This window comes from Enoplosus armatus, chromosome 10, assembly GCF_043641665.1.
Source record: "Enoplosus armatus isolate fEnoArm2 chromosome 10, fEnoArm2.hap1, whole genome shotgun sequence".
NCBI lineage: Eukaryota > Metazoa > Chordata > Actinopteri > Centrarchiformes > Enoplosidae > Enoplosus > Enoplosus armatus.
Window position 1 is genome coordinate 6,148,006 of NC_092189.1, and position 17,583 is coordinate 6,165,588.

The window sequence follows — 17,583 nt, forward strand, 5'->3', positions numbered from 1 at the left end:
AAGTTTCCGTTTTGGAAAACACAACTATCCCGTTTTAACATTTGCTTTTAACATTAAAAAACGGAGCACTTCGTTTGCGGCCTTCGAAACCTGCAGTTTTCTGCTTTCCCACGGCTATTAGAACGTGTCACATCCCGATAGATACTCAATGGAGCAGAGTGCACACACGCGTCTGAACACACATGTAAACAGAGGCGAGCACGTTGCGTCAATGCATGCATGCCAGGCTGAGATGGAGTACATCCAGTTGCGCAAGTATTGAAGCATACGTGCACACACACACACACATGTGCACACACGTGGGGAGATGCATGCTCACACCATTGATCAAAGGAGCTGTGATGTAATCAGTCTCAGAGCTTTGTACACATCCCTCATTAACTTTCACCCGAGGCTTTAATGAAAAACCACTGGAGGGAATCTCCGCTTTCTCTCCTTCTTTCCCTCCTCGTTCTCTTCCTCTTTCGCTCTCATCTCCTCGCTCACTCCTTGCAATATCTACTCCTCCTCCTCCTCCTCATTCATCTTCCACACTGCCCCCCCCCCCTCCCCTCCCTCTGCCCCAGTGGCTGGCTTGACTTCCGCTGAGACAGAGTAAATATTTCCCATGGCTTATCTGACCGCTGGCAGGACGAATATGACACAAAGTGCGAGGCACTGCTAATTAACACACAGCCTCCGTCCCTCGGGTCAGAGGCCCCCGGCGGGGACAGCTATGGCTTTAAGTTTTGACACCTCAAACACACCGGTGTCCTGTTCATTAATGGTCAGATGTGACACGTGGCTGTGTGTCTGCGGTCACCGGAGACGCTGCTATTACTCTAACACACATCTTGACTTGATTTTCTTAGTTTTGGCCTTTTCTGGTAGAGTCTCTGGGAGGGAGGGAAAAAATAGGAGGGATAGAGTGAAAAACAGAGAGAGCAACTCTCTCTCTCTCTCCCTCCCTCTCTCTCTCTCCCTCCCTCTCTCTCTCTCTGCAGGCTGGCTGGTGTCCAGGTACAGTCCAGCCCCCTTAGTAATGATGAAGGTGGGACGTGTAAGCAACTTCCCTGTTGCGCAATCATCAAGAGGCTCTTGGGGGCTATAAGACCCTCAGTCCTCATCTGGATTCTCAGAGCCTCCAGTCTATTTTCTCCACACACACACACACAAGCAGGGAGGCATGATATGGTCCGGGGTACTCAGCTGTGCAGATTTCTCTTAGAGGGGTCGAGGAACAATTGTCAAGACATGGACTTTAGCCAAAGGAAGCATTGAAGACAGCTTGGACTGGACGCTCAATCACTCGCGGTAAAATGAATTCTTTAAATAGGTAGAAATTATACACTGGGTCTGGTTTGATTTGATAATATCTCAGTTTTGATTTGATCTTCTAGTTTCTTTCCCTAATTCAACTGTCTCCGCATAATTACCCGTTCTTTTTTGTGTATTGGAAAAAGTTATTTGAAGATGTAATTTCTCATATATTACTGATTGCCTGCTTTAAATTCTGCTTGCTGTAATTTTAATAATGCATTCCCCTGGTGCACCGTACTCTAATGGGATCCGTTTCAGTGACTTTTAAGATTCCTGTAAAACTATTGAATCTCAAATTAAGTTGACACTTTTTTTTTCATCTAAATCATGAATGTTTCAAAAATGTTTTCCTGTCATTAATACAAAATAGATGTTTCTGAGGAATCCATTAAGCAGCCAGATTATTACAAACCCTTTCATATGTATTTCATTACTGCCCAACTTCAAGAATGGTGTAATGTATTTATGCTGTGATTAGTTATCAAGTAGGACAGCTAATAAACACAAGTGCCAACCAAAGATTGCTGTGTAGGAACATTTCTTTTGTCCATAAAAGGCAGCTGAATTTGAAATGCTCCTCTGTTTTGTTTTATTTCCAGCTGACCTTGGAGAACTGAAAGGAGGGAAGTGAAATAATTCTGTTTGCAAGGGTACACCCAGTTCCATAATGGCAATCCCAAATGACCTCTCGCTTCTCAACTCCACCTCCTCCCCCTACTCAATGACAGATATCTCTCCAAACACCTCTCTAGCCCCCTCTGCTCCCCCCTGCCCCGACTGGCCCCCTTTATCCATGACCACAGTCATTCCCGCCATCTACAGCGTCATCTGTGTGCTGGGGACGGTGGCCAACGCTCTGGCAGTGTGTGTGCTGGCCCACGGCAGTGCCTCAAGGAGAACTGTGGCTAACACTTTCATGCTGAACCTGTGTGTGTCCGACCTGCTGTTCCTGCTGTCTCTCCCGCTGTGGGCCGTCTACTACTCCCAGGGCTACAGCTGGCCATTTGGCCGTGTCGCCTGCAAAGTCTGCGGCGCTCTGCTCAACCTCAACCTCTACGCGTCCATCTTCTTCATCACGAGCATGAGCATGGACCGCTACCTGGCCATTGTGCGTCCGCTCCGCTCCCAGAGTGCACGAGACCCCAAACGTGCCCGGCTCACGTGCATCCTGGTGTGGGTCCTGGCGTGTGCTTGTTCGGCCCCCACTTTATATCTGAGGAACACGCACTTCCTCGAGGGGCTTGGCGTGGAGGCCTGTGTGATCGCCTATCCAGATCACACCTGGTATCTGACCCTGGCCTGGATGAAGATTGTCCTGGCCTTCCTGCTGCCACTGCTTGTCATCTCTTGTTGCTACTGTGCTATTGGTAGACATTTGTTGGCTGATACAGGGCTGGTAAGAATGCAGAATCTGTCGCACCCCCCCAACATGCCCTCTTTTAAATCACTGGAGAGCAGTAAACCAGAGAGACCTCCAACCCCATGTGTGAGCCCCAGCTCCAGCGGGGGCAGACCCCTGGAGGGTAGGGGGCTGGAGCGGGTGTTGTGGACAGTAGCCGCTGTGGTCCTGGCCTTCTTCCTCTGCTGGTTCCCCTTCCACTGTGTGACCTTCCTGGACGTGCTGAAGAGCAAAGGCTGGTTGGACAGCTGCTGGGTCAACTGGACCATCCACAATCTCACCCCTCTCACCCTCTGCTTGGGCTTCTCCAACTCGGCCATCAACCCCGTGCTCTACTGCTTCATCGGAAACCATTTCCGGGGTCGACTCGGGGGCCTCTGCAAGGGCCTGTGTGCTTGTCTGAAGGCCCGTGGGGAAGATCACAGCCAGAAGAGGGGCTCCTTCAGCACCAGGCTGAGCTCCTTCTCCCGAAAACTCAGTGACCTGAAAGACTTGGCGATCGTGGAGCCCTCTGGTCCTGCCTAACGGGCCCCCAGAAGGAAGACTTTCCCTTCTCTCCTCTGGCTTCACACCCCTAAGAGTGACGCCAACATTAAGTGACTGCTGAACTTCAACAAGCATGGATGTGTGAGACGGAGGTGTTACTATAACTGTCTCATTATGTACTTAAGTATTGAGTCAGATTCCTGCAGAGCTCAGGGCTGCCCTGCAAAGACAGAGAAGCGACTAAAGAAAAGACGAAGCTGAGAAAAGAAGGGTTTCAAGTTCTGAGACTGATTACTTAAAGCGTGTGACAAAATTAATGAACTGAATGCCTGCGATGCTGCAGCAGGCAGCTGTTTTCACTGAAAAGCTCTAATAACCCTCTGAACACTACCTGCCCCTGCAGACACACACACAGTTAGAGACTAGCTGGTGAACAACAGCTAAACAGCCAGATTCTTCCAAATGTGGTGAAAGAAATGAGCTAAATTTTAGCTTTAGCTAAGGCTAGCTGTGGCTAGCTCACCAGCTAGTTTTGATTTAAGGGTTTGCCTTTTTAGCTATGTTGTAGATTTGCAAACTATGAAGTTTTCTCTGAAATTATACTTTTCTAGTGATATTTTAAATGGCAAAACAAACATTAAAGACAAAGATTCTGCTCCATTTCAACTGAATGTGAATGTGTAACGTTAGCGGCTGTGTTTTGGCTTTGTACGGGCCAAAAGATTTTAGAGGATGATTATTAACCAGTCATAACACATGCTACGTTCCCTGTTCTTTGTGGGACCAAGATATTATATGTGTAATCATGTAGCTCCGTATTGTATTATGCTATAAAGGCAGTTTAGGAAAATGGAAATTACTGTGTTTCTTTGACTGAATAAGAAATAAAGTGAATATATTTCCCTACAAATGCCACTTCTTTGTCTGATATAATTCTCCAAAATAACCTCTACTGACTTTTTTTTTCTTTTACTAAAACTGCAGCTTGTCTGGTTAATTTTACTCCAGTTCCACTCATGATTCCACTGATTTTGTGAAGCTGATTCCATTTTCAATTTTTACTTTCCTTTTTTCCCCCAATCTTACGCTCCGACAGCTGTGACTGAGAGCTTCCCCCACCTGGGAATGAGAGGGCCGGGATTACTGTCGGCCTGGCAGACGGACATTCATCCCCTCCTCTCCCTCTCCTCTCCCCCCTTTCCCCCTTTCCAGAATGCCTCACATGGATTCCGTACATATCAAGGCCAGATATCATAATCTCATACTAATGTCCTTATGCATTCCATTCCAGCCAGTTGTGTTGGTTGAGGGGGCCGCCAGCTAATCAATGATGTATCTCTGTCTGCTATTTGTGTCCAGTATGGATCCACTGCATTCTGCATTGACCCTGGCCTGCCTCTCTGAGCTGGGAGCTAATGGAGTATGGTGCGATTTTGGTTTGCACTGCTGAAGGCCGTGGGATTATTATACACAAGAAGAAGAGAGGATAATACCAGAAACACTTTTGTTCATGCCTAAATGGTGAAGTGTTTTTGCTTTTTCATATTTAAGACTTGTTACCAGGATAGACTGAATGTTTTTAAAGATTAATATGGCACCCAAAAGAAAGGAAAACTTCCAGTCCTTACTTTAGGCTACTTGCAGTAGATCACTCTTCATTAATCTTGCAAAATTTGCCACTGGATGGCGCTGAAGTGCTGCAGAATCAGTGGATAAGATGCCACTTGCTGCTTACCCAGACAGAGCCCCCAAGTCCCACCGCTCATGATCTTTCAGAGCCGAGGGAAAGATGGCTCTGACAGAGACTGATGACTCACGTAGGCTTCAGTTCTGAATGTGTAAAAACAGAAATCCTCTACACATGCTGCATTAAAGAGAGCTACCGGCTCAAAAGAACATGCTGAATGGCGCAATGAAAGGCCTCCAAGCTGTCGTGACCACGGTGTTAACGAACATTCAATAGACATTTCAACATGACGGATTTCATTTTGTTATAATTTTGTTATGATAAAAAATATGAGATGAGCTTAAAATACCGGCCGCTGTGCTACCAGCTTGGTGAACTGCTGCAAACATTCAATATTTTAATTTGACACAGCAGAACTTCCCGACTGACGGGACAGATTGCAGGATGAGTGTGTTGCAGCTCCACAGTATGTTGTTCATGCACACAGCTTCATTAGCTGATTCCTCACTGCTCTGCAGAGCAGGTGTGTGCGTGAGTGTCCTCAATACCTGTTTAATAGTAGACAGATCTGTGACGTGTGTTGTGCAGTGTGGATGTGTGATGAGAAAATGTAAGCTGAAAAGTATAAGGAACCCTTTAAAACAGCAGGTGACAAACTACCATAAAATGTCTCCCTCTGATGTGTAATTTAACATGTCCAAATTTGACAAACTGAGATGCCACAATGTAAATTAGTCTTTAGTTTTTTCTTATGGGTTTTATTACAAGTTTAAGTAGAGAAGTGAGAAGCAATGCTGGTATTTTATCACATTTGTGTAAAGTAATTAAGTGCATTTACTCAAGTAAAGTTGAGGTACTTTATACATCCACTCCACTCCACTTCAGAGGGAGATATTGTACTTTTTGTTTCTGCTACATTTATTTGACAGCTGTAGTGTGGGGACTAGTTACTTTTCATATTCAGATTGTACATAAAAAACACGACAAATTTATAAAAATGTTAAAAATGACCCCTGACAGAAAAAGCAGGGTCTAGCTGGGGCCTCTTGTCATGTTTTAGATGTCTGTGAGTTGTTTGCAGTTCCACCAAAACGTGTCAGATGATGTAATTTAAATAACTGTTGGCGGACCAAAGAGGTAAATGTACCCAATATTTCACAAAGAAAAGCACAGATTAAAGAAAGGTTTAATAAAAACTTTTTTTTAAACTAAAACACCTAACTGTATATAAAGTAGTTAAAACTAGTGGCACCTGGGGCAGTTACAACAGTAACAGCAGCTTACTATATCAGTCAGTTTACTGCAGAATGAGTACTTTTGATACTTTAAGTACATTTTGCTGATAATATCCTGTACTCAGTTGGATTTTGTTACTATGTATTTGCTACTTGTTACTTGTCATGGAGTATTCTACATTATTGGCACTTTTACTTACTGTAAGGATCTGAACACGTCTTCCACTGTCGGCTTTTGCACAGTAAACTGTACATCACAATTCATGGAAACTGTGGTGGAAACAGACAGTGTAAGCACAACTTGTGCTAATAAGAAAACAAGGCGAGGCCTCTAGATAATTGAGCTGGAAACAGTATAAGTCACTGCATAAGCACATTATGCGTGTTCCTGTGCGAAAAGGGTGATATTGCTTTTTTTCTTTATCCCTCTCTGGTGCTTTCTATTGTTGTGGAAAGATTCAGTTAGAATCTTTGAAGTTATTTCCTGTTGAAAAATACAATCATTTCCTGAGAGATACACAAACCCACTTTTAAGGGTGTGGGTGTGTGTGTGTGTGTGTGTGTGTTACTGTGAAAGAGGCAGGCTGAGCATCAAGCCATAAAGGTTAGAGGTTAGAGAGAGCTGCTATCAGTCTGGGTGAGAAGGTGGGAAATCAGAAAGCTGGCTCAGGCTCCCTATAACAAACATTTGAAAGAGCGAGAACCGAATATCAAATGAGAGGCTGGACAGCGGTCTTACTTTTGTTCCCAGTCTGCAGTGTACACAGTGAGGACTGAAAGGACTGCCTGCAGTAAAAAAGTTGAAGGTGAGGAAGGAGAGGAGAGTTGGCACTTGGGAGCAGAACAAAAAGCAGATCTGGAGAGGAGCCGGGATGGAAAACCTGCCCGTCTACCACGGACCCATCGGCAAGGAGGAGGGGGAGAGGCGGCTGGCCCAGGACGGGCGGGATGGCTGCTACCTTGTCCGCAACAGTGACTCTGTGGCGGGTGTCTACTGCCTGTGTGTGCTGTGAGTATGAAACACAGATTGTGCGATGTCTCTCTTTGTCACATTACTGAGACCTCAGACATCACAACAACGCATAACCCTGTTTTCTGCCATTGTAGAGATTATTGATCTCCTCACATTTAAGAAAATAAAAGCACAAAGGAGAAAACAAACCAACAGAAACTAAAAGAAATGTGGTGGCCTATTATTATATGTGTGAAAAGTGAGTCGCACAGGAGCAATAATGGTGACAGGAGCAAATACTTAGTACATTAAATTGAAAGATGAACCCTGGGTCAAAGTTGTTTTTGTGTGTGTGTGTGTGTGTGTGTGTGTGTGTGTGCAGGAGCAACGGATACGTCTTCACATACAGGCTTCACAAGAACGACGCAGGTTCATGGGCTGCAGAAGTGAGGCATTTTCCATCTTATTCCTTGCTCTCGTTTTCTTTTTCACACCCTAAAACACATCCGCCTCACTCTGGTTGGTGTTTATTAGTTCTAGGGGTTGTTTTTTTTTTTTTTTTTTGGTGGCAGCCTAATTCAGCAAGCTGTGAATTTGAGGCAAACATGGGTTTTTTCCCCCCAAGGAGTGACAGCACTGAGAAATGGGTGCATTGCTTTTCCTTTAGCAATAACACCCTGTGAGATAGTTTGGAAATTTAAGACGCCACAGCATCAGCATACACTCCAGAGATGGGGGAACGTAGAATTGCATTTGACAGCATTTCTGATGGGATATGTAATTGAGCACTGAGGGTTGGCAAACACCCTGAGATGCGAATGCATAGAGACATCAGAAGGCTGTGTCTCTCTGACAACTAAGCTAGATGCTGTTGTAACTACATTTTGCCCTCGCTCATTTCTACTGACGGTGTCAAGCGAACAGATGGGGGGGAGAAGACTTGAATTACACGAATTTCACTACAAGCTCAATAACAGTTTACATTATTCATGTGCAATATCAATCACTTTAATGAAATATGCTGGGGATCCAGGGGGTGACACTTGTGGCGAGAAGACAGAAACACCCAAAAGTGCTTTGCTGTGTGGGAAGTGTTTCAAAAACGTTTGATTGAATGATTTCAAAATGCAGTCAAAGAACAAGACTCACCGTGTCTTACAGCATGATTGATTGCACAGAATGGAAACAAATAATGCTTATTTTAAAGTCCTTGCTTGACATATTTATATTACTTTGATGCTTTATAGCTTATAGAGATATTTAACTGGCAGCTTTGGCAAAGTGGAAACTTGATTACAAATTCAAAAAACGACGCAAGACTCTCTGAAGGATCCCTGATAAAGTTGAATTTCACCAAAGCCAAATGAGTTGCGATAAGTCACGTGAAACCTTTACGGCAACAGAAGATGTATTCTGAACAACTTGTTCTATTCTCCATTTAAGCCACAGATCATCTCTAAGAACGATTATTTGTGTTATATTTCAGCTGTTGAGATAATGGGACACTTTAAAGCATCTTAGATGTCACACATAAATCCTAAAATAAATTATTTTTGTTGACTAACAAAATATTTTTAAAAAAAGCCCAAGGGAGTAAATGCTTTCTGAGGCAACTATTGTCCTAATTTAGCTTTTAAAGCCCTTGAGTATATTTCCCATCCTTCTACAGCAGTTTTTACAGCAACTATAGATTGGATTTCTTCTACATCATCTTATATGTTGTTATGGGTCCTTTTTATTTCCTTGAATACAAGCTCAGTGTGGGTCAGTGGACCAGATATATAAGAATATAACCGACACGATTCCCATCCCATCCCTTTGCACAATGCACTTCTGCCTCTGCTTTTAGCAAATCTGATGCCTTTTTATGAAAGGTGAATCTGTGAAAGCTCATTTCAAGCTCGGTCCTGTCCTGTCCTCTTCATTTCCCCAGTGGGGGTTTGATGTGGAGAGATGGAGACGGAGAAGCTGAATTCTCATCTGCCTTTTTTCTCTCTCTCTCTCTCTCTCTCTGTTCCTCTTGTGTTTCAGACCACTCCTGGTGTGCAGAAACGATATTTCCGCCAAATCAGGAACTTGATAGCAGCCTTCCAGAAGCCCGGACAAGGAATTGCCATGCCTCTGCTCTACCCTGTCACCGCTCAGAGGCGGGCGCAGACTCACATGGAGGCACAGGCGCCCGGTAATAGCCTGTCACCAACACACGGTGGCCAGGATGCTTGCCTCCAGCAGCGGCCTGCTGCTCAGGGACAAAAAAACAGAAACAAGCAGGAGGTGCGGCAAGCTTTTGGTTAGGGACAAACCCTAAGCTCACCATTGACCTAATTATAGAATAAGAATCTCGTCTTTGCATGATGCCTGCTGCTGCATTTTGCATGCTGTGTGTGTGAAGTAAATGTCATTTTTTTCCCAATTAAGCAGCTCCTTTATGTCAGCAGTGACTCAGATCTCAGTAGCCTTCCCACTAGCTCTCTCTTTTTTTCTGCATATGCGGCTCACAAAGTGCCTCATAACTTTCAGGGATGTGATGTAAAAATATTCAACTGCTGAAACATTAATATCCATTACTGCATACATGAGTTGACAACTGATATTATGCTCTGTTTTCTTTATGCAATTGGGCTGTGTGAATGGCAACGAAAATAAATGATATTGGTTGAAATAAACTCTTTTAAATGAGGTCACGCATACAGACATACACACACACAGCCGGGCCTCTGTTTGACACATAATGTGGAACAAAAATTCAATTTGACATATTGAAGTACTGATTTCCATGGAGAGAGTGCTGACTTCTGGAGAGGGGGGGGGGGGGGGGGGGGGGGGGATATGTCATTCATCTGTTTGACATTACTGGCTCCTCCTGAAAAAAATGAGAGAAGGAGGAAGAGAGAGGGAGAGCATCCATTCAGCCCAGACAATTCTTCAGTGCAGCGGTCTCCTAGCAACCGGACCCTCCATCTTTTCACCGCCGAGATGAGGTTGGACAGTATCTCGCTGAGCATATGGTTTAGAAGCGAAGGTGCATCGCGGCCGATCAGCAAAGTGCTCGCCGGGAACGTATATCACCTGCTCGCAGTCAGAACATATGCATTGTGTGGCTCTGTCATCCGCGGCCCAGGAGAGAAACACAAACAATTAATGGTGGGCAGATGGTGGAGTGACGGTGGGAGGGAGGCGAGTGGGGGGATAGGCAAGCAGACGGACGGGGAGGTGGATTAGTGGTAGCTAGATTAAAAAATTTAAAAAAAAAGAAGAAAAAACAAACAAAACTTCTTTACTTTCTTTTTTAACTTTTTTTTTGCGGGCTTGGATGTGGTTCACATGTAGTCTGATTGGCATTTCCTAATGAGAGGAGACAAGCTGTAGAGAACAGCACAGCCAACTCCAGGTCCTGCCCCTTCTGCACTCACCACCCACTCGCTGAGCCTCAGCTGTCACATTTCTTTTTCCCTTCCTCTGTGCTCTCTTTTTTCTTCTTCTTCTCTCTTTTCTCTCCTCCTCCTTCTTCTTCGTCTCCTTCTGACAGACGCAGGTTTCTCATGCATATCTCAGTTTGAGCCATAATGATGGGTGATAATGACAGCACAGATTTGAAACTTACAAACTCCGAGGAACAAGAACAAAGAGTGCACAACAAATGTGTGGAGGGAAGGCGCAGAGACAGAGAGGACGCGAGAAAGAGAGAGAGAGTAGAAATAATAAGCAACAATTCCTATGAAATCCCAGGGAGCAATCTGGTAATTCACACATAATAACTTTAATCAGCATTGTAACCCAATAAAGTCAGATTTTTCAGCGAGAATATTTACTATAGCCATGTATAATTCTTTGCAAAAATGTAACTGTTTTCCTATTGATTAACAATACTGACACTTACTTATGAACAACAGAATATCCAGTTGAGCACTTTTTTCAGTGTGAAAGCACTGGCTATGTACATTCTTGATTTTAGTATACACACTCATACAAACTACTGTTGGAGCACACCAGAGGCGGAAAACCAGAGCAGGTTTCCCTCTCTAAAGGGGAGTGTCAGAGTCGACAAGGCCTCTCTTACACAATATGTAAACGATAGTATATCCGAGGTAAACCACGTAGGAACTCAAATGGCAACCGGAGAGCTCTTGATTTGAGTCACCAAGAGGATCAATTCACTGGCGATCCTAAAGTCTTCATCTCCACAGTTCAGTGAATTCAAACAAGAGAGTCCAAAATGATGAACAGTGTTGAAACAGCAAATGACAGACTGTCAGTCCGTCAGTCAGTCGGTCAGGGAGTCAGTCGGTCGGTCGGTCAGTCCCGGGCCAGTCGGGATACAAAAAGCAAAGCCACAGCCAAACCACACTGCTTGTGCCACTGTTAGAAATCGGAGAAACTGGACGATAATAATAAAATACCATCATTTTGTCACAATTAAAGGCATTTGGAAATCATTTTTTCCCCCAATCTCTCTTCCTGTTCTTCTTTGTCGTCGTCTTCTTTTTTTTTTTTTGATACGGTATAGAAACAGTAGAACAAATCCGAGTAGAGTAGAAACAGGCAGTCTTTGGTGGGGTGGGGGGCTGCTCGTGTGTCTCTGTTACCTGCCCCCCACCTCGCTTAGTGTCATAAAGTGGATGTTGGAGGGGCAGTCGGACAGCTCCGGCTGCTGCTCTATAGGCAGGGAGTAGTAGCCGTCGTAACCCTGAACCAGTCCTCCGGACAGTAGCTGCTGCTTCTCCGCCTCGCTCCACGCCCTGCTCCCTGCACCCCCGAAATCCACCTTCTTCCTCTCCTTCTCCCACGCCCCCTCCACCGCTCTCTTTCTCGCCTCCTCCCTCACCCTTGCCTTCTCCTCCTCCTCGTTCCCGCCGTAGCGCACGCACAAGCACAGCGCCCCCTGCTGGAGAGTGATATCAGCGAACCGCCGAGTCCTGCCGTTCACCATGGCGCTCATCTGAGACACGCTGACGTTCACCCCGGTCTCGAGGATGCGCCCCCCAACTCCCAGCCCCAGAGCGAGGTCTTCCTCGATTGGCCGGGACTGGAGGAAGTGATGGGTGTCGCAGCCGCGCACGGTGAAGCTCAGCCCGCTAAGGTGGACGGCGCCGTTTAAAACGGCTGCTACGCGGCGGCTGTCCTCGCTGGCCACACCGATGACCTCAGCGGTGACGCGGCCGTGGGCGACGGCGAACCGGATGCTGGGGCCGAGAAGAGAGGGGCGGGAGCCGAAGGGAGGAGGGCGCGTCGGTCTGTGGCAAGTTGAGCCTACGGGCTCTGAGACCAGAGGCAATCTCTCCAAAGAGATGAAACTCCTCAGCTGTCTCCGCAGCTCACACTGGATCCCCAAAACCACCTGGGAAGAAAAAAACAAGACCGAGGTTTGAATGCACTTAGATAATATAAAGGCTCAACCGAGATAGTGGACTCTGTCACAACAGACATTTTGACTTGTCCTAACAGGAAAAGCACAAGTACATCTAATAACTTAATGATGGCTCTGTTCCAATTAGCTGCTTAGGGTTATTAGTAACATTGGTGCTTTTCCTACTATGACAAGTCAAAATGGTGGCAGTGTTAATATTAGTGTTAATAGTGTTAATGCGTTTCCTGATGTGAGGGATATAAAAAACGTTTATTAGGGCCGGGCGTATTCTCTGCAGTCGTACTGGGATTAAATGATTGTATTGAGTTATTTTTAGTCTAAATGAATAAATCCAAGCAAATGTGTTAAACATGAACAACACTGAATTAATGAAGTTATATGAAGAGTTTTGTCCCATATAATGTACTGAACATTAATTCATTATTTTACATGAGTTTAAATAAATGTGTACATGTTGTGATATATATGGCTGCAACTAACGGCAATTTTCATAACTGATTAATCTGATGATTGTTTTTTCGTTTAACTGAACAAAACAGTCCAGCCCTTAAAGTTATTCAATTCACAACGATGTGAAACGCATAAAAGCAGAAAATCCTCACATCTAAGAAGCTGGAACTGGGGACTGTCTAACTTAAGTGACTTTAATTACAATGTATTGATTATCAAAAGTATTTTCAATGTGGCGACTAATCATTTCAGCACTCATGCTGATATCTGATCATCATCATTCTTGTTGTGAAAGTGGCATTGATTTCAGCCATATTGCCCATTATGAAGAACCATTTAAGTCACAAAAACAGCAGAAATGGCACTTAGAGCGCCTTTAAGTTTCTCTAGGAAATTATGGAAGAAATAATCACATGAATAAATCCTGTAAAATATATAGATGAACCAGTCATTTGTTAAAAAACAAAAATATATTAAAACTCAAATGTCCCCTTTTAAAAAAAAAAAAAAATCAAATTTTCCGTTGCCGCTTTAATCTCAAGTCACTTTTTATTTAATAAGGTCACTTTTCATGACAGGGGAGTTGTCGTCGCCTCCTCACCTTTCAGCCAATCAGAAGCCTGCAGCCGCTCTTAAGCAAGCTAAACAACTGCAATCAAATTTAGCCAGCTTGCTAAAGATACTACTGGTTACTGTGACTCATTTTAGTATGATGGGTGGAGTCAGCCAGTTGCCCAAAACAATTTGACTGGACACATTCACAGTATTTATACGCCCCGAAGTTCAGAATGAATCACAGAAAACACTTGAATGTTCTACACAGACATAAATACTAAAACGCATATATTTTTTTTACATATACTTGGCACAAACCACAGAATAACCAATCTATTAACAGTGGAATGAGCCTTGCTACTGCAGTTGGCTGGGGTAGTGGTGGAAAACTCACTTTGCTGGAGTCCCAGTTCTGTGTCTTGGTCTGGGTCTTCATCAGTTCGTATGTTTGTTCCATTCGGCCCACGTCAGGCTTCGGGAAGCCTGGGACAACATTATGAAGCTGGAAGCCAAATAGCTGCAGCCAGCTACCAATGTCTGGACACACACACACACACACATATAGAAAGAGAGAAAATTGCATGGAGGGAGAAAGTTAGAATATAATGTGTATACTGTGAAGCAAACAGAAAGTCATAAGGCCAGGCAAACAACACCTTGTACAGGAAATCACAATATATGAGCACAATACGTGGCAGAGATGCTTCGGCTGGTGTTTCCCTGACAAACAGATTCCTTCTGTAATAAACAATCCTGCTGCAGGAAAACGTGACGGGCCAAATGAATGTTCCATTAGCCAGAAGGACATACGCCCCCGTCGACATCCTATATTCATTCTCCTACTCTCCTATTCCATCTCTTTCCCTCGCTCGAGTTTCTGTTTTGTCTCTCGGGGAAACAGTATGTTCTTGACAGACAGAGGGAACAAAACATAACAGCCTGTGTTAAAAAACAAGCTGATCAGAGGCATGGCTGTCCTTTTCTGTTGCTGGTACATTCTATCTGTCACATCTTCTCTCTCTGCCACACAGCTCACCTGTGGTTAGCTGCGAGCCCCCTTCACTCACTCAGGGCACATGTTTCCTGTGTCGGAGCGTGTGTGTGGGTGTGTGGGTGCTGCTGAGTGAAATATCTGCCCATGCGTGTGTGTGTGAGAGCTGTAAAGTGGCAGCTCGTGTGGGTCACTCAGCCACTGATTCAGTGTTGAGTTGGAAAGTGAATGAGTGTGTGTGTGTGTGTGTGTGTGTACACGTGTGAAGCTCACCTGTGGTAAACTGCGTCACCTCCTCCACTCTCCCTACTGGGCAGTTATTTTTGAAGGCGTACAAGTTAAACGGCTTCGGCTCCTTGCTCAGCTCCCCCCACAGTTCGTGATTGGGCGAAGTCCATCGGCCAGCGAGCGTGTCGTAATCCCGCCTGCCCAAATGGACCAGCCGCGTCAGAGGATCATACAAGCCTCCGTGGAAGCCGATGACAAGCTGGAAGTCAGGGTTGGTGTCCTGGTAGACCTCTCCATAAGGGGTGTAGAGGATCTCTTTGACCAGCCGCCCCTTGCTTGAGAAAACAGCCCTCGGACTCCCCACGCTGTCACAGGCGACGTAGTACTCCTCCCCGCTGCTCAGCTCCATGGCGATGAGATGCCCCTGCAGGTCGTAGTACAGCGATGTGATCAGGTTGCTGCTGTGGTTGTACAAGTGGCTGACCCTGGTGGGGTGTGACAGGTCAGCGTAGAAGAACTGCAGCTGCTCGCCCTGGCTGCTCTTGGTAGCCACACGGCGACCCAGGCCGTCGTAGCGATACCACACGGTGCGCTCGGTCACCCGGTTGAAGACGCGGGTCAGCAGGCCGTTGGAGTTGTAGTCGAACAGGTCATTCGCTCGCTGACGGAGGAAGCCGTCGTCATCCACGCTGTACTGTAGCTCGCCAAGGTGTGTGATGCGGTCTCTCTGGTCGTAACGCAGTGGAGTCAGCCTGGAATTACAGCAAACAGGTACAGTAATGCTGCTGTTAACTTATAAAACTCTGTCTAACTGAAATACTTCAACAAGACTGAAGAGTCTATGAGGAGTCATGTGACTCTGTGAGGCTCAGCAGTACTTTGAGCAAGATGCTAATGCTGACATCAATGACAATGCTAACATGCTAATGTTTAAAGTTTACCATGTTCATCATAAACCAAATTCCATGGCAATCATCAAACATTTCACTCAAAACCACAAATGCCAACCTCAAGATGGCGCTAGAAGAAAAGTCAGTCACTAAGGTTGGTAGAATTCATCTTCTGGCGACCCTGAATGTCTGTAAAGAATTTCATGGCAATCCATCTAATAGTTGTTGAGATAATTCAGTCTAACCAAAAGTTGACCAACTGACATCGCCATTCTTACTGACTTACCTAGCGCTGGTGCCGTGGCTGAGCAGGTTAATATTCCCGTTGAGGTCGTAGCTGTAGCGCCACTGAGGCCGCTCATTAACTGAGGCGCTCTGCAGCTGGCTGTCTGCATCGTACTCGTAAGTGTAGCGCGTCACGTTGTTGTCCACACCCACCCTGATGTCACAGGTGGTTGTGCGCCCCGCGGAGTCATACTGGATGGTCATCCAGTAGGCGATGGATTTAAGGATCTCATACTGGACCTCTACCACCTGGCCGTAGGAGTTAAAGACCTTGGTGTGCTTCATCAGGTGGGTGGTGATCACCTAGACAACCACAGATGAAAAGGGTTAGCCATGCACTCGAACACAAATACAGGCTGAGGCGCTTCATGCAGCATTACATCTGCTTGTGAGCTGTGAGAGTGAACCAAAACAGTAAAGTTGTAGAGCTGAGGGAAACTGCAGAGTTGGGTGATAATTTTCTGTGGGTTCATCACTACGAGAGACTGCTTTTACATAACACATAGTCCAGTGATCCATTGTTAATACAAAAATATTGACTAGTGCAGCTTTAAGACATCATCAAAAGCACAAAGGTATCCTAATTCAGGTGTGTTATATCTTAGTAGACGGGTTTCTGCCTACCTGGTTGAGGTCATAGAAGATGACGCTGAACTTGCCAAACTGCTCGACCCGTCCTGACACGTCGACGTAACGGTACAGATCAATGGGAAGGGGGGTCTCATTAATGACTGCCTGCATGCTGGTCACTCTGAAGTTGTTGTAGCTGTAGTCAAACCTGGCATTGACCAAGCCTTCTTCGCTAAAGCGGAAGATTTGCCGACTTGTCAGGGGACCTACACAGAGCAATCAGAGCGGTTTCACGTGAGAAATAGCACACATTCACTTGCACACACGGCCCTCACAGTAGGCCACCACGCTACCCGCACAACCCTGCCTAATTAATTCAAATCAAGGACTAATTCTACATCATTAACACAGACACACGCAGTGCAATCCATTCAATCTTAACTATCCCCACACCTCTATGGCATTTCCAATGGTGACCTTTAATATGGAGAGATAATGAAATCTAAAGACAATAGCCATGATGGGCCAATGTGCTCCCTAATGTCAGAACATCAACTTTAACAACACCATTCATCACCTCTGCTGCTAGCTACAACAGCTCATCCTCCATTTGGAAAAAGGCCTGCTAATGAAACACCATTATGGTGCTATTTGAGATGACTCTGATTGCAGTTAAAATGACTAAGTGTCTAGCTTTGGAGACTGTAGAGAGCTGGATCAGCATTACATCTTCTATTTTTATTTTCTGTGGAATGTTGATTCTAAACCTGCGCTAATGGGAAAATGGCAGAAGCACTGAGAGTGATGTGGAGGCTTTTCTGCAGCCCTAGGGAACTCGCAGTCTGTTCGTCTCGCTTCTCTAGCTGTCACGTCCCCAAGCTGTCATCTTTCCCTCTCCCGTTCTGTTCCTGTTCTTCCTCGCCTACCTCTCTGTATCCCTTTTTTTTTTGGGTCCCTACTCCTTCCTTGTCTCCTCTCAAGGGACAATTACCACTATCTCTCCCCTCTCCAAGGCTCCGTTTGTTCTGCTGAAATGAGATCAGTTAAAGGAAGGTGAGAGTCTTTTCACAGTGAGGGCAAAAGCGATAAACACACACACACATATGCGCACACACACACACACACACACACACACACACAGCTGCGCCTCGCAGATTAGTGACACCTGATCATGGCGAGCCCATCGCA

The 17,583-nt window shown here is 45.4% G+C and overlaps 3 protein-coding genes across 3 annotated transcripts in view; 2 read left to right on the top strand and 1 right to left on the bottom strand.

Annotated features, from left to right (window-relative positions):
* Positions 1–1,966: 1,966 nt before the first annotated feature.
* agtr2 (angiotensin II receptor, type 2) lies at positions 1,967–3,223 on the top strand. Its single transcript, XM_070913636.1, has one exon. It carries the CDS (start codon positions 1,967–1,969, stop codon positions 3,221–3,223), a length of 1,257 nt encoding a protein of 418 aa, XP_070769737.1.
* A 3,539-nt stretch (positions 3,224–6,762) lies between these two features.
* Positions 6,763–9,718, top strand: LOC139291466 (SH2 domain-containing protein 1A-like). The gene is made up of 3 exons (XM_070913495.1): positions 6,763–7,115; positions 7,441–7,504; positions 9,090–9,718. Exons 1-3 carry the CDS (start codon positions 6,979–6,981, stop codon positions 9,351–9,353), a joined length of 465 nt encoding a protein of 154 aa, XP_070769596.1. The 5' UTR covers positions 6,763–6,978; the 3' UTR covers positions 9,354–9,718.
* Positions 9,719–11,640: 1,922 nt separating this feature from the next.
* tenm1 (teneurin transmembrane protein 1) overlaps positions 11,641–17,583 on the bottom strand; it is a 138,943-nt gene continuing 133,000 nt past the window's right edge. The window contains exons 33-37 of the mRNA XM_070913178.1: positions 16,450–16,661; positions 15,827–16,128; positions 14,696–15,402; positions 13,826–13,968; positions 11,641–12,396 (exon numbers count right to left, since the gene is read on the bottom strand). Coding sequence (XP_070769279.1) covers positions 11,641–12,396; positions 13,826–13,968; positions 14,696–15,402; positions 15,827–16,128; positions 16,450–16,661 — 2,120 coding nt within the window. The remainder of the gene's footprint in view (positions 12,397–13,825; positions 13,969–14,695; positions 15,403–15,826; positions 16,129–16,449; positions 16,662–17,583) is intronic.